Source organism: Misgurnus anguillicaudatus, chromosome 13, assembly GCF_027580225.2.
Source record: "Misgurnus anguillicaudatus chromosome 13, ASM2758022v2, whole genome shotgun sequence".
In the NCBI taxonomy this organism is placed as follows: Eukaryota; Metazoa; Chordata; class Actinopteri; order Cypriniformes; family Cobitidae; genus Misgurnus; species Misgurnus anguillicaudatus.
Window position 1 is genome coordinate 29,957,419 of NC_073349.2, and position 27,028 is coordinate 29,984,446.

General features: G+C 39.0%; 2 protein-coding genes across 2 annotated transcripts; one reads left to right on the plus strand and one right to left on the minus strand.

The window, feature by feature from the left end:
- Window positions 1–1,592: 1,592 nt before the first annotated feature.
- On the minus strand, window positions 1,593–17,561 carry tti1 (TELO2 interacting protein 1). The gene is made up of 8 exons (XM_055187972.2): window positions 17,422–17,561; window positions 13,821–16,116; window positions 13,555–13,707; window positions 10,666–10,814; window positions 10,389–10,529; window positions 10,107–10,311; window positions 2,672–2,759; window positions 1,593–2,108 (listed from the first exon to the last, which is right to left on the minus strand). Exons 2-8 carry the CDS (start codon window positions 16,090–16,092, stop codon window positions 1,907–1,909), a joined length of 3,210 nt encoding a protein of 1,069 aa, XP_055043947.2. The 5' UTR covers window positions 16,093–16,116; window positions 17,422–17,561; the 3' UTR covers window positions 1,593–1,906.
- A 71-nt stretch (window positions 17,562–17,632) lies between these two features.
- rprd1b (regulation of nuclear pre-mRNA domain containing 1B) lies at window positions 17,633–23,587 on the plus strand. Its single transcript, XM_055187973.2, has 8 exons — window positions 17,633–17,862; window positions 18,983–19,146; window positions 19,321–19,450; window positions 19,533–19,672; window positions 19,901–20,025; window positions 20,831–20,957; window positions 22,794–22,969; window positions 23,055–23,587. Exons 2-8 carry the CDS (start codon window positions 18,996–18,998, stop codon window positions 23,202–23,204), a joined length of 999 nt encoding a protein of 332 aa, XP_055043948.2. The 5' UTR covers window positions 17,633–17,862; window positions 18,983–18,995; the 3' UTR covers window positions 23,205–23,587.
- The last annotated feature ends 3,441 nt before the right edge of the window (window positions 23,588–27,028 follow it).

Here is a 27,028-nt window from a genome sequence, read left to right on the forward strand (position 1 = left end):
AGAGAAACCACGGCCACACAACCGCAGCTCAGAACCAGCAGGTCAGCCAAATGTAGAACCACCAGATCTGATCCACATGTGCCACCAGACCTGATGCAAATGTAGAGCCACCAGAACTGATCCAAGTCAAAAATCACCAGCTCTGAACCAAGACATCTAAACCACCAGATCTGATCCAGATGCAAAACCACCAGATCTGATCCAAGACTTCTAAACCATTAGATGCAGAACCACCAGCTCTGAACCAAGACATCTAAACCACCAGAACCACCAGATCTGATCCAAGACATCTAAACCACCAAATCTGAACCAAATGCAGAACCACCAGATCTGATCCAGATGCAAAACCGCCAGATATGATCCAAGACATCTAAACCACCAGATGCAGAACCACCATCTCTAAACCAATACATCTAAACCACCAGATGCAGAACCACCAGCTCTAAACCAAGACATCTAAACCACCAGATGCAGAACCACCAAATCTGATCCAAGACATCTAAACCACCAGACCTGAATGAAGACATCTAAACCACCAGATCTGAACCACATGCAGAACCACCAGATCTGAACTAGCAGCAGAACCAGCAGGTCTGATCTATGAAATCTAAACCACCAGATTTTTAACCACTTGCAGAACCACCAGGTCTGATCCAAGACATCTAAACCACCAGATCTGAACCAAATGCAGAACCACATGCAGAACCACCATATCTGATCCAGATTCAGAACCACCAGCTCCGAACCAAGACATCTAAACCACCAGATCTGAACCAGATGCAGAACCACCAGATCTGAAATAGCAGCAGAACTACCAGATCTGATCCAAGACATCTAAACCACCAAATCTGAACTAGCAGCAGAACCAGAAGGTCTGATCCAAGACATCTAAACCACCAGATTTGAACCAAATGCAGAGCCACCAGCTCTAAACCAAGACATCTAAACCACCAGATCTGAACCACATGCAGACCCACCAGATCTGAACTAGCAGCAGAACCACCAGATCTGATCAAAGACATCTAAAACACCAGATCTGATCCAAGACATCTACACCATCAGATCTGATCCAAGACATCTAAAACACCAGGTCTGATCCAAGACATCTAAACCACCAGGTCTGATCCAAGATACCTAAACCATCAGATGCAGAACCACCAGGTCTGATCCAGCAGGTCTGATGCAGCCTGTCTGAACCAGCAGCTCCAAACCAGTTGCAGAACCATCACGTCTGATCCAAGACATTTAAAACACCAGCTCTGATCCAAGACATCTACACTATCAGGTCTGAACCAAGATATCTAAACCACCGGGTCTGATCCAAGACATTTAAACCATCACATTTGAACCAAATGCAGCACAACCAGGTCTGATCCAGCAACCATGAATTAGCATGTCTGAACAGCAGGAAGCAATGAACCAGCAGGTCAACCAGCTGCAGAACCTTCAATGCTGTAACCAAAGTTCTGAATTGTGCTTTACAAAGAGGTAAAGTCATTAAAAAACCTTAATAAAGATTATTTTACTAAAATATTTACATAATATAACTGACAATAGTTTCATTACATTGTACAAACAAATCAAATTTATCAACAGTTTCTTCCTAAATACCAGTTACCCTCCTGTAGTTTTTTTACAAGTTTGGTATCATTAAACCATGATGACATTATAATGAAATAAGAGACCTTCTACATGAATGTATTATTTTAAAACAAGCAGTGCTATAATAATGATGTTGGTATTTTGTCAGAAAATATTATAAACATTTTAAATGTCTGTATAAGACAAAGCAAGACATGCGTCTATCACACACGTACGGTCTGATCAAATCTATCATCAATCTGTTTCCTCTGCGTTACAGTTCACACATATGGTCCATAAATCCCTGTGATTTGTCCTTCTCATCTCATCTCGTCCCTTGCGGGGAATCAAACCCCTTCAGTAATTTGAGGATGTTGTCTGTGAATTCGTTTCTCGGCTTGTCTGATCCACTCAGCATCACGGGCAGCAGGTGTGGATGAGGAGGCTCATAAGATACAGGACAGAAGATCTCATTCAGAGTAAACCAACACGAATCTGAATCCACATCCATCAGGTGACGGAAAACACTGAGGAATTAACAGAGAAATAAACTATTAGTCTAATCCTTACTAATGAAGACCTGGTTATAGATATAAAAAACAAGCATGAAATGCATTAGCTGTGCAAAGGTCAGGGTTCAAGTTATATTTAAAGCTAAAAATGTTGTGGTTTATAGATTATATAATGCAGGTTGTTGGTAGTTGACATCCTGTATTACATCAAATAAACTATTTTAAACAGCACTGTGCTGCTAATTCTTGTATAATTGTTATTCATGTAGCTTTTATGAGCTCATAATAATTAAGAGATGATGTGGAATATTTGTATTATTAAACGGTCCTGCGGTGCGACAATTAATTCAATCAACTAGGGACAAAAGTGATTAAAAATCGTACAAATTGTGCAAATACGAAACCTCAGATACACTAATGAATATTTTAACATCAAATCTAAATCCTGATAAATAAATGTATACTGAATCACGCTTTACTTCTTTCATAAATGAAAATTATTCGTGTGAAGACATTTTAGTAATAGACCATTTTAAAAAATGAGTAGGTTTATGTTTGTGGGATGGATGGGGCGTTACCTGAGACACGCCTCCTGCAGTTTGATTGGTTGTCGGCAGCTCAGGTACGGAAGACAGGCGTCAGAGATTCGATCCAGGTCGGCCTCCGCTGGAAAACAAATATTCAAATTAGAAAATTAACTTTGAAGTATTTGTAAATCAAAGCAAATATTTAGCATCTTTTTGTCTAAATGATATGATGTTTTAATTGTGTAACAATTCACAAACGCAATGTTTCTGAATAAGTATATGCACTCTTTTAGCTAATATTAACCACAATTTTAATGTAATAACTAAATTTATTAAAATTGTATGCAATTGTTTACTAAACTTACAAGGAATTAATTTATTTGTTTTTTATTAATCACCATACTGTCCTATCAGCAGTGAAGTACACACTTTTAATGTTTAAGTGAAGTATGCAAATTGAAATAAAGCCATAAAGTTGTGTCTGTGAATAGCACTTTTATAGACTTTTATCTTAAAAAAAATATTTTTGCATTGATTTTTACTCATTTAAATCAATGACTTTACACGCTTTTTAAATGCCGATCTAGGTACGGCCTAGATTTCTTTTTCATAAATTTCACAGAACCTGCGAATCCAAATTTGCTGTAAAAGTGCAAACAATGTACATCTGTATTATAATGAGCACAGATGCTGTAATATAGTCTAATAGTCTCTATGGTGGCATTATCCTAATTAATTAATTAAACAGCATGATGAAGAGCCTCATTACTCAAGAAAAATGAAGGAGGGTGGCGAGAGAGAGAGAGAGAATAGAAAAGGTGGCTATAGTGAGAGATCCAACACTACGGCCAGCTGGAGAAAATAAAGCACAACCTGTCTGTTAGCAGTCATGACTTTAGACACTGAATTTGTCAAACTTTTTGATCTAAAAGCTCATCTTTCAGATATTGATATTTGTACGCAAAAATGAATTTGTGTATCGATATCTGTACGTAACAATTTGCGTGGTGGACAGTAAAGTAAAAGGAGGTGTCAAGCACACATGGGAACTCCCTTAAAACTGCTTTAAATCATCATAATTATCATCTCATGATAAACCTCATGAAGTCTGAGATAATGAAAGATCTGTGATCTAAATCAGGGGTCCGGGGACTCCTGAGGGCCTCCAGAAAATTAGTGCGTGAAAATAGAGCACTTTAAGTACATTATGACAGTGTACTACTTTTTCACCTTGGTCTGGACCACAAAACCAGTCATAAGAGTCAAAATGATACCTGAAAGCTGATTAATAAGCTTTTTATTGATCTGAATCATTTGATCATTGAATCTAAGGGTGCAAAAACTTTAAATAGTAAGAAAATCTCATTTAAAGTACAAAGACATTAGCAACTGCATACACTTGATATATATTTATTTATGGTAGGAAATTTACCTTCTTCAAGGAGCATGATCTTTATAATGATTTTTGGCAAAATAAATCAGTAATTTTGACCTATACAATGTATTGTTGGCTATTGTTACAAATATAGCTGCAAGCAGCGATACCGGGGTCAAGCCAAACATGGCAAATAATGATTCATACGTGATGACTGTCATGATTTAAGATCTAAGTTTGCATTAGTTTTATGAAAAAAATAGCAAATTTTTCGTATCTTGAGACCACTAGGTGGCGCTGTGCCGAAACAATAGATGGTGCCTCAGGGCATGATTGTGATGACACATACCAAATTTAGTGTAAATACAATAAAGCGATATGGAGATATAGCCTTAAATGACTTGACCACTAGGGGGCACTGACCCAACAATAAATTGTGACTCAGGTCTTGATTGTGATGACACCCACCAAATTTGGTGTAAATACAATAAAGCGATACAGAGATATAGCTTCAAATCTCTTGACCACTAGGGGGCACCGAAAAGTTTACAATTCCTCCCAGAACATGTTGCTGATAAACCATACCAAGTTTCCTAACAATATGCAATTGCGTTTCTGAAATACTTGAACTTAAAGAAAAAATTCAAAATGGCCGACACACAAAATGGCCGACCAAAAACAAATTTGGTATCGTTTGACTCGGCATGCCTCAAGAAATCTAACAAGACCAGTCTCATAATTTTACATTCAAGTTTGCAGTAGTTATAAGCAAAAATAGACATTTTTTATATCTCGTGACCAGTAGGGGGCAGTGTGACGAAATGGTGCATGCACCCTCAGGTCATCACTGTTATGACATATACCAACTCTCATATTAATACGCAAAAGTTTTGCGAAGATACAGGCTCAAACACATTTTGGCGTGCTCGCCCTCGCATTCTTTGATGCGTTATACGACAACGGATAGGTCTACCGAAAAGCTTTTGATAACTTTTTGTCTAGAGTGTCTCTAGACGATGCGTACCAAAAATCAAGCCAATCACACGAGTGCTCTAGGAGGAGTTCGAAAAAGTAGGTGTTCAATATAATTCAAAATGGCCGACAGGAAGTAGGTTTGACTCATACATATTTGGTACAGTCAGACTCAGCATGAGCCAAGGAATCAATAGAGTGAAGTCTTATGTCACTGTGGCAATTTAATCAAAAGATATAAAGATTTTAAACAATTTATTTACATATCCTGACCACTAGGTGGCGCTGTCTTAAAGATTTATAGGTGAGCTCAGAACATGTCACTGATGAACCATGCCAAATTTCGTAGCGATACGCCATTCTGTTTGTGAAATACTGAACTTAATGAGAAAATTCAAAATGGCCGAAACCCAAAATGGCCGACCGAAAACCGTTTGGTATCGTTTGACTCGGCATGCCTCAAGGAATCTAACAAGACCACCTTCATGATTTTAGACTCAAGTTTGAAGTAGTTATAAGCAAAAATAGGCATTTTTCGAATTTCGTGACCACTAGGTGGCGCTGTGACGAAACGTTGCAGGCACCCTCAGGTCATGACTGTAATGACATATACCAAGTTTCGTGTCGATACAATAAAGTTTTGCGAAGATACGGCCTCACGTCCGTTTTGGCGTGCTCGCCGCCGTATATGTTGTCACGGTATACGAGAACGCATTGGTCTATCAAAAAGCTTTTGATAACTTTTTGTCTGGGGTGTCTTTAGATGCTACATACCAAAGGACATGCAAATCGGACAAACGGTCTAGGAGGAGTTCGAAAAAGTAGGTTTTACGGAAAATTCAAAATGGCGGAAAGATGTGCATGACACAAATTACATCCATGTGTGCAATTGAATCATCATGAGCAAAGGATTCAGAGGAAACAGGAATTTAGTTTCTAGGACTCACGGGTCAGAAGTTATGAGCATGAACATAAGTGGATTTTTGGTCTGTTGGTGGCGCTAGAGGGTTTGAGTCAGACACACCAATGTTGCTATAGTAACTTCTGAGGCTGTCCTCTACATGTGTGCCAAATTTCATAACTTTCCTACGTACGGTTCTATGGGCTGCCATTGACTTCAATGGCGGAAGAACAAGAAACTGAATAATAATAATAAGAAAACTAACAGAAACAATAGGTGTCTACGCCACTTCGTGGCTTGACCCCTAAATATACCCGTGTGACTTATGACATATATTTTGTGTGTGTCTAGTCTGACATCTAGTGTTCACAGTGACATACTGCACTTCAGTTATTGTGCACTATGCACTTAGTGTGCTGTTTAACTAGTTGATCAAAAAACAGTATGTGAAACTGTACACAATATCCAATGATAAACATTTCAAATATATGCTATATTGTTGTCACATGACCTGATCATGGCAGGGGTGAGCGGGGTACAAACTAACATGGGGTTAATTGTAACACGACTAGAAGATCTCCTGTGAATTTGTGAAAAGTTTTGATGTGTTTTGTTTAGGATATTGAACAATGAGTGTTTTGGAGGCATGAAAGTAAATTTCTTCATCTGATGTTTTTTTTTTTCGATTTTTGAGTTGGGCGTGTAAGTAACAAAATCCAAACTTATATTATTTGAATCACTGTCTTGTTACTTAAAACATAACACTATTTTGAAACATGTCAGCAACTACTAATAACTGATAGCTGGGATTGAAAACATTTTTACACAGCGGGGTTAGTTGTCACACAGCGTTACAATGAAGCCTCAGCTATACAATGATAATGAAATGAAAACAATGTAAATACTATTCATCAAAATGATAACTGTTAATACAATATCAGGGGAAACAGGGCTCCAGACTAACTTTTTCACTAGGAGGACAGTGGCCCCCAACTGAAAATTTTAGGGGCACAACCAGAAAATTTAGGGGCACATACCGTAAATCAACATGCTAACCAAATATTCACATTTTTACTAAGTAATACACTGTATTACTAATAAATACTTTGATGATATAGATGCAGAAAGTACAATGTGCTGTTTTAAATTCAGTGTCACATCAAACACACAAATTTACTGGTCGCACATGTGCAACTGGATGTAAAATTCAGTGGTACACTCTCAAATTTTGGTGGCAAAATGCTACCATTTGGTGACAGTCTGGAGCCCTGGGAAATAACTCACACTTATGATTTTTATCTTAATTGTGCAGCCCTTTTAAAAATAATAATACGAGGATGGTTAGATGAAGGATGAATGTGTGGATATCTATCAATTATAGGCAGATATATAAACAATATCCACCTTTAGTATATAGACAGAATTTGATTGAATTATTTGTGTTTAAACTAAAGCAGGTGTTACAACAAACCCTCTGTTTTTTTTTACAATTTACCACACCTTTGGGTTAATTTGTAACATTTGCACTCCTGTCACTTTCGGTGTAATTGTACGATAACGGTACGTCCCGCAAACAAACTTTAAAGATGCAATTTGTAGAATCCGCCGCTAGAGGGCGCACAATCAAAATAATAACAATGACGTAGACGCTCTGAAGCAGCGTGAAGTGATGGGATTTGTTGTCTTTAACTCAACCGCTGATGGCCATCCATAAGACGAGAACGAGAACTCATGTTAACAGATAAGGTAAAGTAATCAAATGTTATAATGTTGCGTTTGATGACATTGTTTGATTTCATTATTTAAGGTTTTATGTAATGTTCAAAACAAAATTGTTAGTCATAGATTTTACAGTATCCAAGTCTAGGGTGGCCATTCGTGCCAGTTCCGCCGGACACGTCCTGAACATGTTTTCGGGTTCGTTCTCCAGAAGTCGCGTTGGTCGATCGCATACGTCATCAAGGTTTAATATTTCGGATTTAATTTCAGAAAAGCAACCGTTACATTTCAATGTAAGAATGAAACTACAATGATTGTATGTCTTAAAAGAAATAAATCTTAATTTTCTAATGTATTTTAACTAAAATGTGAGAACCTCGATGACATATGCGGTCGAGCAACGCGACTTCCGGAGAACGAACCTGAAAACATGTTCGGGACGTGTACGGCGGAACTGGCACGAATGGCCACCCTATCCAAGTCCAATTCGATGGTGTGTTTACACAGCACATAATTAAGTGTTCAGATTACAATCCTACACCTTAGTTAACTTTAAATTCAAGGACCTTTCAAGGACTTTCCAGGTCCAATACCCTCAAATTCAAGGACTAAATGTGGGAACACATTTCAAGTTACATTGTGTTACCTTTTAAGATACATTGTTACAGTTCCCTTTCGAGGGAACTCGCGCTGCGTCACTGCGGTGACACTTTGGGGACCCCTTCAGGGATAAGTGCGTCTGAATGTGTATATCAAATTTAACCAATGGTAAAGCTTAATGACAAAGACAGGGTGAAGCGGTAGACAGGAAGTATATCACTATCTAAAATATTGCCAAAGACGGCGTTACAGGGACGCAGGAAGTATGGCAAGAGAGATGCAGCGTCTCGTTCCCTTCTGAGGGAACAACAGTTACATACGTAACCCGAGACATTTTCATGTCAAACACAACTATGCAAAAAAGCATTTTGGTATAAATCAACATTCGCATACAGACAATATAAGCATTTAAAGTGAACAGTTTAGCACGTGTGCCTAAAAAGTCTAGAATTTTTATGATATTATCCTACACAGGGAATAATATGTTTTTTTTCAGAAAACTTCTTGCATAAAATAGATTCAAGCACTTTCAATGACCTGTATCTATATTTTCAAAAACGTCCCAGGGCCTTGAATTTTCCCCCCAGATTCACTAACTTTCAAGGATTACAAGGACCAGTCGGAGGAACCCTGTACAATAAACAAGCAAGTGGCCCGACAGACGCTATTACTTCTGCATTTGTCCATGACACTGTTGTCATGTGTTTTCTTCGTCAGTAAAGGCGGTAACAAAGGGTAATATGGATATTAACGTCATTGACAGGCGACTGCACTGCTCCGTGTCACTATTTAGAATGGCAATTTTCTCATCATTTACAAGTAGTTGAAAACAGTAGAGATATTGTTAGTAATCAACTTAAAAAATATATAACACTGGCCTAGTGGTTTTTGGATATTTTACTGCAAATATCTTACAAACTATTCTAAAGTAATTTCTAACTAGTCTACTCATTTTCAATATTAAAATATGTTATTACCTTAACTAAGAATTGTTGATACATCCCTCTATCATCTGTGTGTGTGCACGTAAGCGATGGAGCGCGCTGCGACACTTCGATAGCATTTAGCTTAGCCCCATTCATTCAATGGTACCATTTAGAGATAAAGTTAGAAGTGACCAAACACATCAACGTTTTTCCTATTTAAGACGAGTAGTTATACAAGCAAGTTTGGTGGTACAAAATAAAACGTAGCGCTTTTCTATGCGGATTTAAAAGAGGAACTATATTTTATGGCGTAATAGCACTTTTGGGAGTACTTCGACTCGGCGCAGTAACATCCCCCCTCTCCCATTATGAGAGTGAGAAGGGGAGCGGACTTTTCAGGCGAGTCCAAGTACTCACAAAAGTGCTATTACGACATAAAATATAGTTCCTCTTTTAAATCCGCTTAGAAAAGCGCTACGATTTATTTTGTACCACCAAACTTGCTCGTATAACTACTCGTCTTAAATAGGAAAACGTTGATGTGTTTGGTCACTTCTAACTTTATCTCTAAATGGTACAATTGAATGAATGGGGCTAAGCTAAATGCTATCGAAGCGTCGCAGCGCGCTCCAGCGCTTACGTGCACGCACACAGATGATAGAGGGATGTATCAACAATTCTTAGTTAAGGTAATAACATATTTTAATATTGAAAATGAGTAGACTATTCCTTTAAGTGTTCATTTGTAGCAGAGATGTGTGTGTTGATTGTGTTCAAAAATGATTCATCTAACTTAAATATTTTTTGAATGATTGAGCCAAAAAGCATTACTTTGTTCCTCGCTCTCCCCTAATAATCCGGTGAGCTACAACCCACAACAAACGTGCATTATGTGATGCTTGATGAGTCTATAAAACATATAACACAGAACTGAGTTCAGATTATTAAATGTAAATTCACACATTTCTATCAGATTGAGATGTTCAGACTCACTCAGGTTCAGTTTGACACACAGCGGCCCGAGACCCTGCAGCACAGCCAGCTGTAGTTTATAAGCCAGTGTGTGTGTGTAGACGGGTCCAGAACGAGCGCTGACCTCCGCCTGCTTCATCAGACTGGAGGTGAGACGGGGCAGGACCTCCTGAGAAACACACTTCCTGAGGAAATCTCCACACCAATCGCCAAGTACACACAACACCTGGAGAGAGAGAGGAAAGAGACTGTTTAAGAAGACTGAAGAAACAGTTGTAGATGTTGTGGTCGCAGTCATCTCACCCTAAAGGCTCGCGGGACGACGAGAGGATCGTCACTGATCAGACGGTGGAGGAGAGCAGGCCAGCACTGATGCACCATGGGAAGAAGTTCATTCTCTTTCTCACACAAAACACACAAACACAACTCCAGAATATCTAACACCTGCAACCAGAAAACACACACGTTTAATTTCAGACACACATTTCCTGCGATTATTCTCGCATACTTCAAAGATAACGATTAAACAACATCTCAGGTGTGGACTTTTTTAATTGTTAAATGATTAAAGAGTGAAGACCTTGAGTCGTATCCTCAGGCTGGGGTCGGAGAGCAGGTGGACGCATCGCTTCATGACGTCTTTTGCAATTTGGACATGCAGAGGAAGTTCCTCTTTCACATCAGGACCGTCCATGTCTTCATCAGGTGTTGATGTTGAAGGAGGAACATCTGTGGATACGTACAAGAGAAAAATCTTACGTTTAATCTATTTGTTAGCTGCTTTACAGGATGGTCAGGTGGTATCTGCATGTGTGAATGTTATGAATGTGAACCAGATTTTATGCAGACAGAAGTCTGGCTCAGTAAGACTATTAGGATGCAAACAGAACAAAACAGGTAAATTTATCTTTTAAATCAGCATCAGTATAATGGGAAAGCACGAACGGGGATTGCTCAGGGATTTTTGATGTTGGTTTAATGATGTGAAACTCGAGCTGAAGGTCCAGCGTGTTGAGGATTAAACACAGTGCTGCTGGATCATAATTTTACTCTATTACCTCTTTAAAAACACAAACTGCTCTAGGAAAAAAACAACATTTCATTTAAGAACTACAGCTTCATCGGCACTTAGGAGAAAAATAGCAGGAACAATCGCTTCACACATTTAATATGCTGTTATTTTATGTTAACCTGGTTTATTACTATAAATAAAGAAAATAAATAAAAGGTAAGTGGTGTTTGCCGAAGTAAAGCTCACTGTGCTGCTGCTAGTGTGTTTCTAGGTAATCGCTATGGCGCTCTGGATGGTTGATAGCATGTTTCGAAGTGGTTGCTATGGCATTCTGTATGGTTGTATGAAAGCATGTTTCTAGGTGGTTGCTATGGGGCTCTGGATGGTTGATAGCATGTTTCTAAGTGATTGCTATGGCATTCTGAAAGGTTAGTATGTTTCTAGGTGGTCGCTATGGCATTCTGTATGGTTGTATGAAAGCGTGTTTCTAGGTGGTTGCTATGGCGCTCTGGATGGTTGATAGCATGTTTCGAAGTGGTTGCTATGGCATTCTGTAAGGTTGTATGAAAGCGTGTTTCTAGGTGTTGCTATGGCCCTCTGGATGGTAGATAGCATGTTTCTAAGTGATTGCTATGGCATTCTGTAAGGTTGTTAGTATGTTTCTAGGTGGTCGCTGTGGCATTCTGTATGGTTGTTTGAAAGCGTGTTTCTAGGTGGTTGCTATGGCATTCTGTATGGTTGTATGAAAGCGTGTTTCTAGGTGGTTGCTATGGCACTCTGTATGGTTGTATGAAAGAGTGTATCTATGTGGTTGCTATGGCACTCTGGATGGTTGAATGAATGTTTCTAGGTGGTCGCTATGGCATTCTGTATGGTTGTATGAAAGCGTGTTTCTAGGTGGTTGCTATGGCACTCTGGATGGTTGATAGCATGTTTCTTAGTGGTTGCTATGGCGTTCTGTAAGGTTGTTAGCATGTTTCTAGGTGGTCGCTATGGCAATCTGTGTGGTTGTATGCAAGCGTGTTTCTAATGGTTGCAAGCTGTGTTTCTAGGTGGTTGCCATGGCGTTCTGCATTGTTGTTAGTATGTTTTTAGGTGGTTGCCCTGGGATTCTGCATGGTTGTTAGCGTGTTTCTAGGAGGTTGCTATGCAGTTCTATGGTTGTTAGAGTTTTTTTCTAGGTGGTTGCTATAGCATTCTGTGTGGTTGTATGCAGGCATGTTTCTAAGTGGTTGCTATGGCGTTCTGTATGGTTGGTAGCATGTTTCTAGGTGATCGCTATGGCAATCTGTGTGGTTGTATGACAGCGTGTTTCTATTGGTTGCTATGGTGTTCTGGATGGTTGTTAGCTGTGTTTCTAAGTGGTTGCCATGGCGTTCTGCATGGTTGTTAGCATGTTTTTAGGTTGTTGCCATTGCATTCTGCGTGGTTGTTGGCGTGTTTCTATCAGGTTGCCATGCGGTTCTGTGGTTATTAGAGGGGTTTTTTCTAGGTGGTTGCTATGGCATTTTGTGTGGTTGTATGCAAGCGAGTTTCTAGGTGGTTGCTATGGTGCTCTGGATAGTTGATACCATGTTTCTATGTGGTTGCAATGACGTTCTGTGTGGTTGTTAGCATGTTTCTAGGTGGTCGATGTGGCATTCTGTGTGGTTGAATGCAAGTGTGTTGCTATGGTGTTCAGGATGGTTGCTAGCTGTGTTTCTAAGTGGTTGTCGTGTCGTTCTGCATGGTTGTTAGCATGTTTTTAAGGTGGTTGCCATGGCATTATGCGTGGTTGTTGGCGTGTTTCTAGGAGGTTGCCATGTGGTTCAGTGGTTATTAGAGGGAGGTTTTCTAGGTGGTTGCTATGGCATTCTGTGTGGTTGTATGCAAGCCTGTTTTTAAGTGGTTGCTATGGTGCTCTGGATGGTTGCTAGCATGTTTCTAGGTGGTCGGTGTTGTGTATATGTGGTAGTTAGCATGTTTGTATGTAGTCAGTGTGGTGTTTGTGTGCTTTTTAGCATGTTTCTATGTGGTTGCTATGGTGTTTTGTGTGGTTGTTAGCGTGTTTCTATGTGGTTGACATGCCATTCTGTGTGTTTTGGCATGTTTCTAGTGGTTCCTATGGTGTTCTGGACGGTTGCTAGGTGTGTAGTTGCTGGGTTGTTCATGGCAGTTGTTCATGGCTAGGGCACTGTTAGTTAGCTGTTACAGTGTTGTGGTTGCTTGCTTAGTGATTGCTAGGTTAAGGCCTAAGGTTAGGTAATGTCTGAGATAAAAGAGTCTATTGATGAAAGTCTCCCTAGAAAAGAACTTGCACACTTTAATCAATAATAATATTGTCAATAACACAAATGATGCAGAACACATTAACGCTTCAAACTAACTACAGTATAAAAATAACAATGATGCTTGCCTTTAAGCAAACTGTAAAAAACTGTACAAATCAAAACAAGAATCAAATCTAGAAAAACAAACCTTGATCATCCGAATCTTCCTCTTCTACTCCAATGCCTTCTGCAAGCTCCTTCTGTTTCTTATAGTCCAAAAGAAACGTCTTCAGATTCACACAATCTTCACTCATTATGTCGTTGGGTTTCTGGTGTTCAGTACTGATAGGGAACCACCTAACTGCGATTAAACACACAACTGTGACTAATAGGAACACTGTTTGGATGACAATTATAAGATAAAACGCAGGATATGCATCATTATAAATACTAACAGTGCAGAGTATTGCTCACCAAGTGCCTTCATGAGCGAATGAAGCACAGCGCAGAACTGTGGCGTCTGCTGATCATAATTGAGATCAAGAGCCGTTAATACGTCCTGCACCACATCGGCCACTAGAGGCAGCAGATCTGCATCTGACTGAGCGAACATGACCGCCAGAACCCTGGGAGTGTGTGGGTGAGCGCTGGATCGAGCCAAGTTCAGAGAAACATCGTTCAGAAGATAATCTGAGTTTTTAATCACCAGCTCCTTTGGCGAACTGTAATCACAAGCCTTGCATATATCACACATGGCGCTGAAAGCCGATTGGCTGATGAGAAGCGACTCATCCCCGGCCTTCTCCAGCACAGGGTAGAGCGATGTCATAAGAAGCAGACGGAAATCAATGCCTAACGCCAAGGCGAAACCACCGATGCCCTCCAGCTGAATGGAGATCTGCCAGATGTTACTGTTTAGATGATGAAGTGTGGGACTTCCGGAGTCTGGAAGCATTTGGAGATGGTTTTTATCTGGATTAGTGAGCAATGAGGAGGATGGAGGGTCAAGTGTCCCATGAACCTCAGACACTGTAGGAAGATGCCAGTTATTAAAACTGATGTATTCCTCGATGATGGACACGACTGATGATTTGAGTTCATCTCGATTTGAACAGTTTGTGCTACAACTGTTTATCTCCACGCCAATGCCTGCTGCACCAACAATGATCTCATTGAGAACCAAAGCAGCCTGTTTTCGGTAAAAAGATGACTCCTTATACAGCTCCATGAAGGCGTCGACAAGAAGGTAGAGGTTCCCGTAGTACCCCAACATTCGACAGATCTTTCTAAGCGCAAAGAATATCTTGTCATCTGTAAAATAAAGAAAATATCTCCTCTGGGGTTGCAACTGATGCACATCAGGTCCGAGATCCATCGAAGGTGTTAAAGCTCTGTCCTCGATGATCTTCACATCCGTTACATCCAGCTCCAACACCTGCATCAGAGCTTTGGAGATGCGCTCTAGATGGACCGCCGATGTAAGCACCACATCCACTTTAGGCCCGAGAATCTCAAGGTAACCCAGGAACACATTAAGGGTGAAAAGTTTGCGTTGATCATCAGTAGTCCTCATGAGGCGGGGTAGAGACGACACCAAGCTATGAAGGTTTTCAGATAGGACATCAGTAAAGTCCTGACCACCGGTGGATTGGCTCCTTTGTGCAACTTCACCCAACACAACTTTGCATCTGTTTTTAACATCTGACTCCTCATCGTTGATGGCACCTACCAGAGCTTCGAGTAAAACCCCAACACATTCACCCATAGACTGACTGCATTGTGAGATGAGGACATGGGACAGATTGACTAACTCCAATCTGACCCTCCAGTGTGAATGCGCCGAGGTGAACGAAATAATCTTTTGGAGGATCACTAAAAGACGTTGCGATGTGGTCTTGCGCCAAGATGGAGTCCTCTTAACAATCAGTTCCTGAACCCTCTCCAGCTCACCGGCTACAGTGTTGTCGCCATCTTTTTTCTCAAACTGTTCATCAGCCATCACCAAAGCTACCGAGCTGTACCAAACCCTCATGGCCTTCACCGTAACCGCATGCCCCTGTCTGACGTCTCCACCAATCACATGACTCAGCGCACGAGAGACGCCGGGGAGAAATGTGCCAAGGGTACGGCCCAGCAGAAACCTCTCGTTCAGATCCATCCTAACATGATCCTGCACGCAGTCGCACTGCTGAAACAGAGCCAGGAGACATTTAAGGGAAGCCGTCTGGACTCCTCTGGCTTTTTCTTGTTCAACGATCGCAAGAAGCAATGACACGGCCGCTCCAAGTCCAGGTAACATGCTCGACTCGTAAAGTTTGAAAACAATATCTCCATATGCAGAATGCAAGAGGGCATCTATGCATCTGAGGACGGAGAGCTTCAGTTCCTCTGAGCTTGGGGAGGGCTTTCCTGGATCCTTTGGGGAACAGAGACAAAGGCACAACTCTGAGAACAACTCCCGAAGAGATTCCCATCTCCGAAGGCATGTGTTCTCCAGGATGTAAGAGATGGTTTCCATGACCGCCTGGACGAGTGCCTCCTGCTTGGATCCAGGGGTTTTGAGGACAAATCTGAGAGGGAACAGAACGTAGTCCTGGAGTTGCTGAAGAGTTCCATCGTTAACACTGCGGAGATGAACGCTGAGAGCCTTCACGTTATCGACTGTAGGTTCTTTGGTCAGAAGCACACAGGATGGGCGGAGATATGCAAATGCAATCTTTGGGTCATCGATCTGATGTTCAGCCATTCTCCATGTATAGAGTTATGAGACCTGAGGAGGAGATTATAACAGGTGTTAGTGACTAAGTGTGTGAAAAACATTTTAGAGCAATGGCCCTCACAAAACCTTGCTTTTGACCCTGTTCAAAATGACATCATAATTCAGCACTATTATTATCAAAGTGTCATTGGATTTATGAATGGTACACTGCAAAAAAATATTTTCAAGAACAAAATTTCTCAGTATTTTTGTCTTGTTTTCAGTAAAAATATCTAAAATTCTTTTAATTAAGATGCTTTTTCTTGATGAAAAAATAAGGTTTTAGACCAAAAATATAAAATTTAAGTGATTTTGTGCATAAAACAAGCAAAAAAATCTGCCATGGGGTAAGCAGAAAAATTTTAAAAATTTTTCTTAAACACTAAATTCAAGAAACATTCAGGTTTTTTGCTTGTTTTATGCACAAAATCACTTAAATTTCATATTTTTTGTCTGGGCATCTTAATTTAAGAATTTTTAGATATTTATACTGAAAACAGGACAAAAATACTAAGAACATTTTTTATTGAAAAAAAAAACATGCCCTTCTGACAAAAACAGTATAAACCATCAGAGAAATTCTAATGGATTCAATAGTTATAATGGGAGTTGTATAAGCTTTAAAGGGGGCATTTCACCTTTTTAAGATGTCAAATAAATCGTTGGTGTCCCCAGAGTACATATAAAGTTCTAGCTGATAATACCACATAGACAATTTATTATAACATGTTAAAATGTGCCATTTTGTGTGTGTCCTTTAAAATGCAAATGAGCTGATCTCTGCACTAAATGGCAGTGCTGTGATTGGACAGTGCAGATTAGGGGGTGGTATTATCCCCTTCTGACATCACGAGGGGAGACAAATTTCATGACCTATTTTTTCCACATGTTTGCAGAGAATGGTTTACCAAAACTAAGTTACTGTGTTGATCTTTTTAACATTTTCTAGGTTGATAGAAGCACTTGGGACCCAATTATAGCACTTAAACATAGAAAAAGTTAGATTTTCATGATATGTCCCCTTTAGTGGACACTATGACGGTCTGTACTAGTAATGTGTTGTTGGATTTTACTTTTGGGATGTTATCTGGTGGATGGGAACCAATATTGTACCATCAAATCTTACTGAAATAAGACACAAAACACACTACATATAGACATTTTGTAATGGTTTGTAAGCTGTTCATAATGGTATTTGTAATAGAAGTAATTATTGTTTGTATAGTTTATTAAGCATGGTTGTTCCTTTCATTATAATTCAGCGAGATATAATTGATCAATATATGATAAATATGTTTATGATACAACAACACTTACTGTGATTGGTTCAATCCGACAACAGCGTCATCGTCAGCGGCAGATCCGAACTCATAACGCCACTAAACTTTATTTTAATTCATTAAAGTTTCAATGACAATTCTTCTTAAAAGAACAGAAATCACTTAACATGATGCAGTGTAGCAGACACTTCACTTCTGTGTGATGAGAGGGCGCACGCTTCCTTCCGCGCGCCTCGATGACGTCACTCCGCGCGACGCACGTTTGTTTATCAGCTTAGCAGATTCTCGTCTCGTTTATTTCACACAACGTGTAAAAGTTTCGAGGAAAACACGCGAATTTATAATACATTGGTCCTATTCGTTCACTTCTCGAGCTGCACTGCACTTCTGGTCAGCCGTGACATCACAACTGCTTGTTTGCGCGTGTGTTGTGTTACAGTGAGTTAACCCGGATTAAAGCGTCTCAAACTGCTGACAGGTAACTCTTAGTTTATCTCTAACATGATTTATTTATTTGTATTAGCGAGCTTTTGGTTAGTTTGTGCATTGCAGGATGCAGAGATGATGCATTATTGAAATGTAAACAAAGTGTTGAAAAAAGTGTTAACTTCAGAGTATGACTGTAATATAATCAAGCATAAAGTTATGTTATCGTGCAATAAACTCATGTGCAGTACACATTACACACTGTGGACCATATATTTGTAGGTTTGCACATATTTAAGCATATATCACACTTGATTCACTGTTGTCTGTCTAAAACTTTTGATTGGAAAAAAATCGTATTTTACATAGATTTGTATTTAGTTTATTTTTGTGATCTATTTTACTGTGTTAGGGAAGCTAACAAAGAAACAAATTGTGTACATGAGCATACCGGGTTTATTCGTTTGACATTAGTTAGTAACTTTCTTAACATCAATACATACATAAAAGAAGCCAAGCTAATATAAAAATGTATAATAAATAAATAAATATTCAAATTGAGGCTATTAGAATGTGCTTTGGGCAACCTTGTGCCAGTGGGCCGGGCACCATGTTGGAGACCACTGATCTATAATGTCACATTACCTATTAATCTAACACAGTTTAACGTTTTTTTTTTTTATTCCTAATCTTAGGTTGTGACATTTTTACAGTCATAACAGATGTACATTTGTAGATAATGGTGCAGTTTCCCGTACAGGGCTTATCCTAGTCCCAGACTAAAATGCATGTTTGAGCTGCTTTAATTTAAAAATACGTTGTTCTGACAAATTTTAACATATACCTGTGACATTGTTTTGTCTCAAGATGCACATGTAGTGTTTTTTGTAAGGTATGTTTGTAAAAACGTCTTAAATGTCCAAATAAATAAATAAGGCCTAGTCCTGGATTACCCTAAACCCTGTCCGGGAAACCGCCCCAATATTAATTAGTTTGAAGTATGGCTTGTCACATTGCAGGACACTGTTTGAAATGTTACTGTATGTGAACTGCTCAAATGCTTATAGTTAACGTATACTATATGATTATAAATATGTTCACTCTTAAAGTTTCTCAGATAAGATTATCACGTCACACTGACTGTGTTTTGCACCTGTTGTGTTTTTCTTCAGGGGTTTTGGGGAGATGTCGTCTTTCTCAGAGTCTGCTCTGGAGAAGAAACTCTCAGAGTTGAGTAACTCACAGCAGAGCGTTCAGACTCTCTCGCTGTGGATCATTCATCATCGAAAACACTCATCGCTTATAGTGCGAGTCTGGCACAGAGAGTTAAAGAAAGGTGTGAGACACGTTAACTTTAAAGCACATTAATACTCAATACTAGTGCTATTGTCCAAAACATGGTATATACATGCAAATACCTTTTTAACAGTTTGCTTGTGTTTGAACATGATAATGTATGATATGTTTCTTTAATCATGAGATGATACATGTCTGTGTGTTTGTTATTCAGCCAAGACCAGCAGGAAGTTGACGTTTTTGTATTTGGCTAATGATGTGATTCAGAACAGTAAGAAAAAAGGCCCAGAGTTCACCAAAGACTTCGAAGGCGTCTTGGTTGATGCTTGTTCACATGTGGCAAGGTAAAATCACCTTTGCATTAATATTTTAGTAAAATTAAATTTTCTGTTACTGATATTCCTTCTGGTTCTGGTTCTCCGATAGGGATGGGGATGATGGTTGTAAGAAATCCATGGAAAGACTTCTGAATATCTGGCAGGAACGAAACCTCTACCGTGCTGACTTCATACAGCAGCTTAAACTGGCCATCGAGGACTCAGACAGCCCTAAACACAAAACTCCAGGTCAGCATACTAGAGTACTGTCTGTTGTATACTATATACTTTAAAAAAACAGTTACATTTAACATTAAACATTTCAAACAGTAATGTTACATTGTTTCCACAAGTGTGCCACAGACAATATGTTTTTATTACATGTAAGGACTGTAGTATGTGTTAATTGTGTTTGTCATCAGTTTTGTGCAGTAGAGTCTTGTGCTCTGAAATAAGTGTTGTGTTATCTTGTGTTAGATGAGAGGAAAAGCTTAAAGAGAAGCTATCAGAAGGTCCAGGTCCAGGAGGAAGAGGAGGAGGAAGATGATGATTACAGGGGTCATTACTCCCCTCGAGAGACAGATGCAGGTGCTCCACAACTGGTACGAATGACTCGCACCTTAAGTTATATAAGGTGAAGTGTGTTTAGGATGAGTGTGGAATAGTGCATGATGATCTGGGGTGGTGACCATAAGGTTGCAGGTTTGATCCCACTAAAGGATAAACACAAATGTGATCTTGAATAAGTTACTTTAAACATGGCTTCATACATGGATCATTCACATCTGATTTTAAAGCCATGATTACCTGTTACAATCTGGCTGCGTCTCAATCAGTAGTTCAGTAAAAATTCCCAGAATGCAATGCAAAAACCAGTGAGCATAGATGGTCCCTATGTTCCCTTACCAGTAAACACGTGACCTTTTGTGAAGCTCTCTGAATCGAAATTGTGCAAACTCAATAAACTTAATGAAATGCAAACTTTTATAAAGACAAACATTTGTTTTAGTTTTAATATTTACAAACATTCCTAGAAAGGAAGGGACCACAATCTACTTAATATTTTAAATGTAATATTCCTTCAAATTTATGCATAAAATATGTATGAGAGTGTTTTTCATAATATACTTTAATAAGTGTTTAAAAATTAATTCAGAGAGGTGTTGGTTTTGCTGGTTGTTGATGAATAAAAGCTTTGAATGATCACAACGTGCTTAAGCTGCCATGTCTCAGGAGAATAAGTGAACAGTGTCCCAATGTGAAGTGAGCTAGGGTCCTTACAAGTGACCAAACTGTTGATATGTTGATTTACAACCTCGGGAGCTAGGGACCAGATTGAGACACAGCGTCTGAGTGATTTTGTGATGTGTTGATGTAAGTAGTGAGTGTATCTGAATCTCTTTACAGACGGAGGAACTGGTGAAAGCTCTTCAGGATCTTGAGAACGCTGCGTCTGGTGATGCAGCTGTGAGACAGAAGATCGCCTCACTACCACAGGAAGTGCAAGATGTTTCTTTACTCGAGAAGATTACAGGTATGATTAAAAATCTATAGTTCCAATTCTGAACCAGTTCCATTGCAAAAGAGAAAATTAAAATATTTTCAGTATTTTGTTTCTATTTTTCTGTTAACATCCTGATGTGAAACACTAGAAGTATGCTACTGTGTAGGGGAGAGCGGGACACAAACTAATGCTTTTTGGCCTTGGCTCTATCATTCAAAAATATTTAAGTTAGATGAATAATTTTTTACACAATCATCACACACATCTCTGCTACAAATGAACACTTAAAGTTTGTTTGTGGGACCTACCGTTATCATACAATTACACTGAAAGTGACAGGAGTGCAAAGTTACACCATAGGTGGGGTTTGTTGTAACACATGCTAGAAAATTAAGTTTAAACACAAATAATTCAATCTAATTCTGTCTATATATTAAAGGTGGATATTGTTTATATATCTGCCTATAATAGATAGATATCCACACATTCATCCATCCATGATCCTTCATCTAACCATCCTTGTGTTGAGCATCAATGCATATAAATATTTTTTGAAAGGGCTGCACAATGAAGACAAAAAAAAATGATAAAAGTTAGTTATTTCCCCTGATATTGTATTAACAGTTATCATTTTGATGAATAGTATTTACATTGTTTTCATTTTATTATCATTGTCTGAGGCTTCATTGTAATGCTGTGTGACAACTAACCTCGCTGTGTATAAATGTTTTCAATCCCAGCTATCAGTTACTAAGAGTTGCTGACATGTTTCAAAATGCGGTTATGTTTTAGGTAACAAGACAGTGATTCAAATAATATAAGGTTGGATTTGGTGACACCCAACTCAGAAATCGAAAAAAAAAAACATAAGATGAAAAAATTTACTTTCATGCCACCAAAACACTCTTTGTTCAACATCTAAACCAAAACACATCAAAACTTTTCACAAATTCACAGGAGATCTTCTGACAGTAAGAGAAAAAGTCCAAAAGTTGCACTTAACCCCGCATTAGTTTGTGCCCCACCCATCCCTACTCATCAATGGCGCTTTTCCATTAGATATTATGGCCCCGAACCACGCAGCTGGGCTCAGCGCACTTTACTTTCGCTCGTTTTGTTTTTCCATTAAAGTTTAGTGCCGCTTCAGAGTAAGTAGGATTATGGACTTATCGTTACAGTTGCGCCGCCTCTACCGCCGTGACATCATCTTAACGTGATACAAACAAACGCTCAACACAGGAGCAACATATAGATTACCGATATGTTAATGTTTTCACTGCTAAAAGAGAGTTTGGAACTTTAACAACAAAGCACAGATGATGACATCACTTGGTTTGCTCGATGGCACACAAGGCTAAGCTAATCTTGCATTAGCAGTGATGCTGGTAATGACGATTCTCTTTGACCAATCAGTGATCTGCAGTGTTTAATGTTTTCGTATCAGTACTGCTCACTTGGAACCAAACAAGGTGGTACTAAAAAAGTATTGGGTACTAGGTACTGAACGCAGTGAAAAACCCCTCAATTGTGAGCTGCATTGAACCGTACCAGGCCGTACCATCCAATAGAAAAGCGACAAAAATGGGAGACCCTCACTTAGCAGATCTTGATCAAATCCAATCAAAAGTCTTCATTTGAGATGCATTACACCAGGTCTAGCTTTGTCAAGTTCATGTGACATTTAAGTTTACTTTCATTTTGCATGTGGGTGATATAGACTAGAATGACCTTAAATAGAAATCCATGATTAGATTGGGGACAGTAGTGTTGTGGTTAAAGGTCTGTGTTAATGTTTAAACACCACAATAAGCCGTCACCATTTAAAAAATAAGAGCTTCTTTGACTAAACTCTCCTTTATTTGTCAGATAAACAGGGCGCAGATAAACTTTCAAAGACGGTGGATGAAGCGTGTCTGCTGCTGGCCGAATATAATGGACGACTGGCAGCCGAGTTGGAAGATAGACGGCAGCTCGCACGTATGCTGACAGAATACATTCAAAGTCAGAAAGACGCGCTGACTGAGAGAGAGAAGAAACTGGAGGTATGAAAGTCTACAATTTACTATTGTTATATTTATTTTCTTTAACATAATTTTTTTTTTTAATTCATGTGTTAATTATTTGCAGGAATACAAGCAGAAACTTGCTCGAGTCACACAAGTGCGAAAGGAACTCAAATCTCACATCCAAAGTCTTCCTGATTTGTCTCTCTTACCCAATGTAACCGGTGGTCTCGCTCCTCTCCCGTCTGCTGGAGATCTTTTTTCCACTGACTGAACATCTGACAAACCTTCCCACCACCCGGTCCTTTAAGACTCAACGTCCTTATAAGATCAGAGACTATAGAAATATCAGAACAACCAGGAGTGAAGACAGATTCTGATCCCACCAGCCGAGCTCTCGCCATCATTTGTCTTTTCATTTGGTTTAAGGGCATCCAATGCGAAACATTAATGTGTTCAAACTCATCAGTCAATTTGAATGAAATCTGATTCAAAGTTTGAAAGTTTTGCTTTGAGTGAAGTTGTTGTGAAAAAGAAACATATTTTGCTTTGTGTTATACCAGTAGATATTTAGTTTTTATTGCTTTAATGATGATTCATTTTGTGTTTGTGATTGGAAGAGACTGAATGTGAGAGATTAAATTTTAAACAAAATCACTGCTACAGACTGAGTTCATGATATCACGCAGACATGCTCACCATCAAACAGTTTATTAGCTGGTATATATTTTGAGAAATGTTTGTAACCAAACCATTTGTGGATAGGGCTGGGATTTTTTCTTACATCGGTCAGTAATCATCAAATTCCTGCGGTTTATTGGCAAGACAACGAGTTAAATAACATGTTCCCGAGGGTGATATCACTGAAGGGATTTGCGATCCGGTTGGCTGTGCATTATCCCACTTATTACACGGCTATTCCTATACGAGTAAATATAAAAACACATTTATTTGTTATCTTTTATTAGCACTTTTTTTAAGTAAACCATCTATGAGGGGAAACCACTGATCTATATAAATGACTGGATTGCGCATAGAACGCTTGACGTAACTGCATGAGGTGAAACCAGCGCAGAGTTCGAGCCGCCATCTTGGTATACCCAACCGGCAGAGAGCGTCATTGACTTCCATTCAAAATCATGATCAAAATTTACCCCCTTTACAGCATATCAGTTACACACGGTTAATTTTTAGGACATGTGTACGTTAATTATTTGTTAATTCTGGTGTTATTTGCAATGTTTATGTTTTAATCGGGCAGGATAATGGATTTATAAAAAACCGTTAAGGTGAGTGTGTCTGTTGCATTTGTTGATGACACGGGTATAAATAAAGTTTTTTTGACATTCAGCTACACTGTGACGGTCAGCGTTATTTCTCTAAATAAGTTTAGGTAACTTGTAAGTTTACAACATAATTACAAAACTAGCAAATTATTGCATGCACATACGGTACAAAGTATTATTATTTATTTAGATTTCAGAATAAGCACGTTTATTGTCATTAATACTAAATATGCTGCGGTCTGTCTTGATCTGATACTGTAATAAAGATGAATGTATAATAACTGATTAAAACGCAAAATGTACAACTTTCAGTAAATAACTATTTACATGCTTTGGACGTTTGTGTTGTAATAATGTACAGGGTAACTTCACATATAAAAACGAAGACGAGTAAAGTGATGTTTTATCATTAAAATCTGATAACGTCCATTGATTTAATAGAACGTTTGGGTATACCAACATGGCGGCGCGGTGGCTTCACAAGTGTGACGTCATGCGCAATCCAGTCATTTATATAGATCAGTGGGGGAAACCTGTTTCCTAAGCAAAGACGCGTTAAAACAAGTTCAAAGTCCATACAAGATAAACATTCAATTTATTAATTTCTAAATAACATGCCATATATATATATATATATATGTGTGTGTTAATAATTAGTATGCATATTTATAAACTGCGCGTGGTAAGATTACTCGTAGAACCCGAAATGTTTTACTTTCACCTTAAAGGCACTATTTTTATTGTAGTCATAATTTTTCTGTCAAAATAATAACTTAAAAGAACAGTATGTAGGATTGTGGTCAAAACTGGTACTGCAATCACAAAACTTGTGGCTAAAACTGGTACTGCAATCACTCAACTGGTGACCAATACACAAATGACAACGTAAACATCAGTTGAGGCCTGCAACTCCACAATATCCTGGCCGGACCACTGTTGTCAGTGATATAAGTATTTGAAATGAACATGATTTCTTAATGTCTATAGTGATACATCAAGACCATTTTATGATTAATTGATATAAATTTCTTACATACTGTTCCTTTAACTTATCCTGCGTTCCAGGCAACCAGTAACCCGTGAATCACGACTTCAAAACCACGACTCACGATTCTGAACTGGGAGTACATCCATAGATATAAAGGCTAGATGGCTCGTCCGCACTGCTGGCCAATTGAGTGAACGTCCGCATTTTGGCGGCCATCTTAGGACAGGGCGCTCGCTCACTCGTGGCATTGAGTTTTGGTGATGCGGGTGCTTTTGGGTGACCGTGACTTGCTTAATTTTTTACCGATTTTCAGACGGTTTGGTTTGTTATAAACGTCAAAGATGTACCTATGACACTGCATACCTATACTAAAAATAAAAAATATATTCATGAAACATGTTAAAGCATCCAGAATTATAGCCACGTTAATAACGTTTGTAAAAACCCGGACCGTTTGAAAATCGGTAGAAAATTGAGCAAGTTATGGTCATTTAAAAGTACCTGCACCATTAAACTCAATGCTACGAGTGAGCGAGCGCCCTGTCCTAAGATGGCCGCCAGGTGATGCCGTTAGGGACTCCGCCTTGAGCCATCTAGCCTTTATACATATCTATGAGTACATCGATCTAGTACGAGTTCACGGATGGGAAGTCACGAGTGTGACTGCCGTTCCTTTATGACTGGCTTCACCAAAAAATACCTCATCTTGAAAGATTTTCCTCACAGGACATCATATATGGACTGATTTTGGACAATAAGATTAATGAATACTTGATTAATAATTTACTCATGCTGGTAAAATTTTATATACACAAATCAAAATATATGAACGTTAAACCTACATTTCAGGCATTTCACAATGATTTTGTTTTCTTAACCAAAGCCCTTACTATTATGCAGAATAAAAATGCCACTAAACTTTTCTCCATAATTAAGAAATATGACTTAGATCAAAAGCCCTAGCTCTCAATTTTGATGTTGTTTATTTACTAGTTGTTTTATTTTTGTTTTGTTCTATTTTGTTTTCCTTTTACTTGAAGTATGCGCCCGTTTCCTACCATGTAAAGTGAAGATATATTGTACATTGAACCTTGGTGCCTTGTTGTTTGTACATGTATATTTTGAATAAAAAAAAGACTGCCGTTCCAGTGCACTTTCACAGGTAGAAGGTTGTAAAAACACGGGTTACAGGTTGCGCATACTCCCAGTTCAGAGTCGTAAGTCGTGGTTTTGAAGTCGTAATTCATGGGCTCAAAACCCTGCCTGGAACGCAGCAAGTTACGACTCAATGCGGAAATGGTAACGCAACAACATCAAATGTGTGTCTTGTAGTAAAACTGCCGACCAATCAAAATCTGGATTCAACCCCGCCCACTTGCCCCCTGTATCACAATCCACACCCCCCCCGGATCATGTCGTGTTCTGCAATGAATGAGGCGAGTTTCCAGGTGGTGGTGACGGTGTGACGATACTATTGGACTCGGCTGCTACATCGATAATGCACGGGTTCGTGGTTTTGCAGTTTCTTCTCGTCGTTAGAGGTAAGGGTCTTTGTTTGTTCATAATTTGCTCGCATGTATTAAAAACAAGTTGTTAACAAGGGAGAACTGAGTTTGTGTCACTAGTTAAAAGTAGCGTGAATTCGGGTTCTTTTGGTAAGGGATTTCTTTAAGAGCGTTGCAACAAAGGTCTTAACTGTCACCCTTACCTAAGTGTTTTTGAATAATTACTAAGTATTTTATGGTAGTTTTTGCCAAAACAAAGCAACGGTGAACAATTCAACGCACGCAGCTCAACAGACGGGTGCGGATTTGTGTACAATGA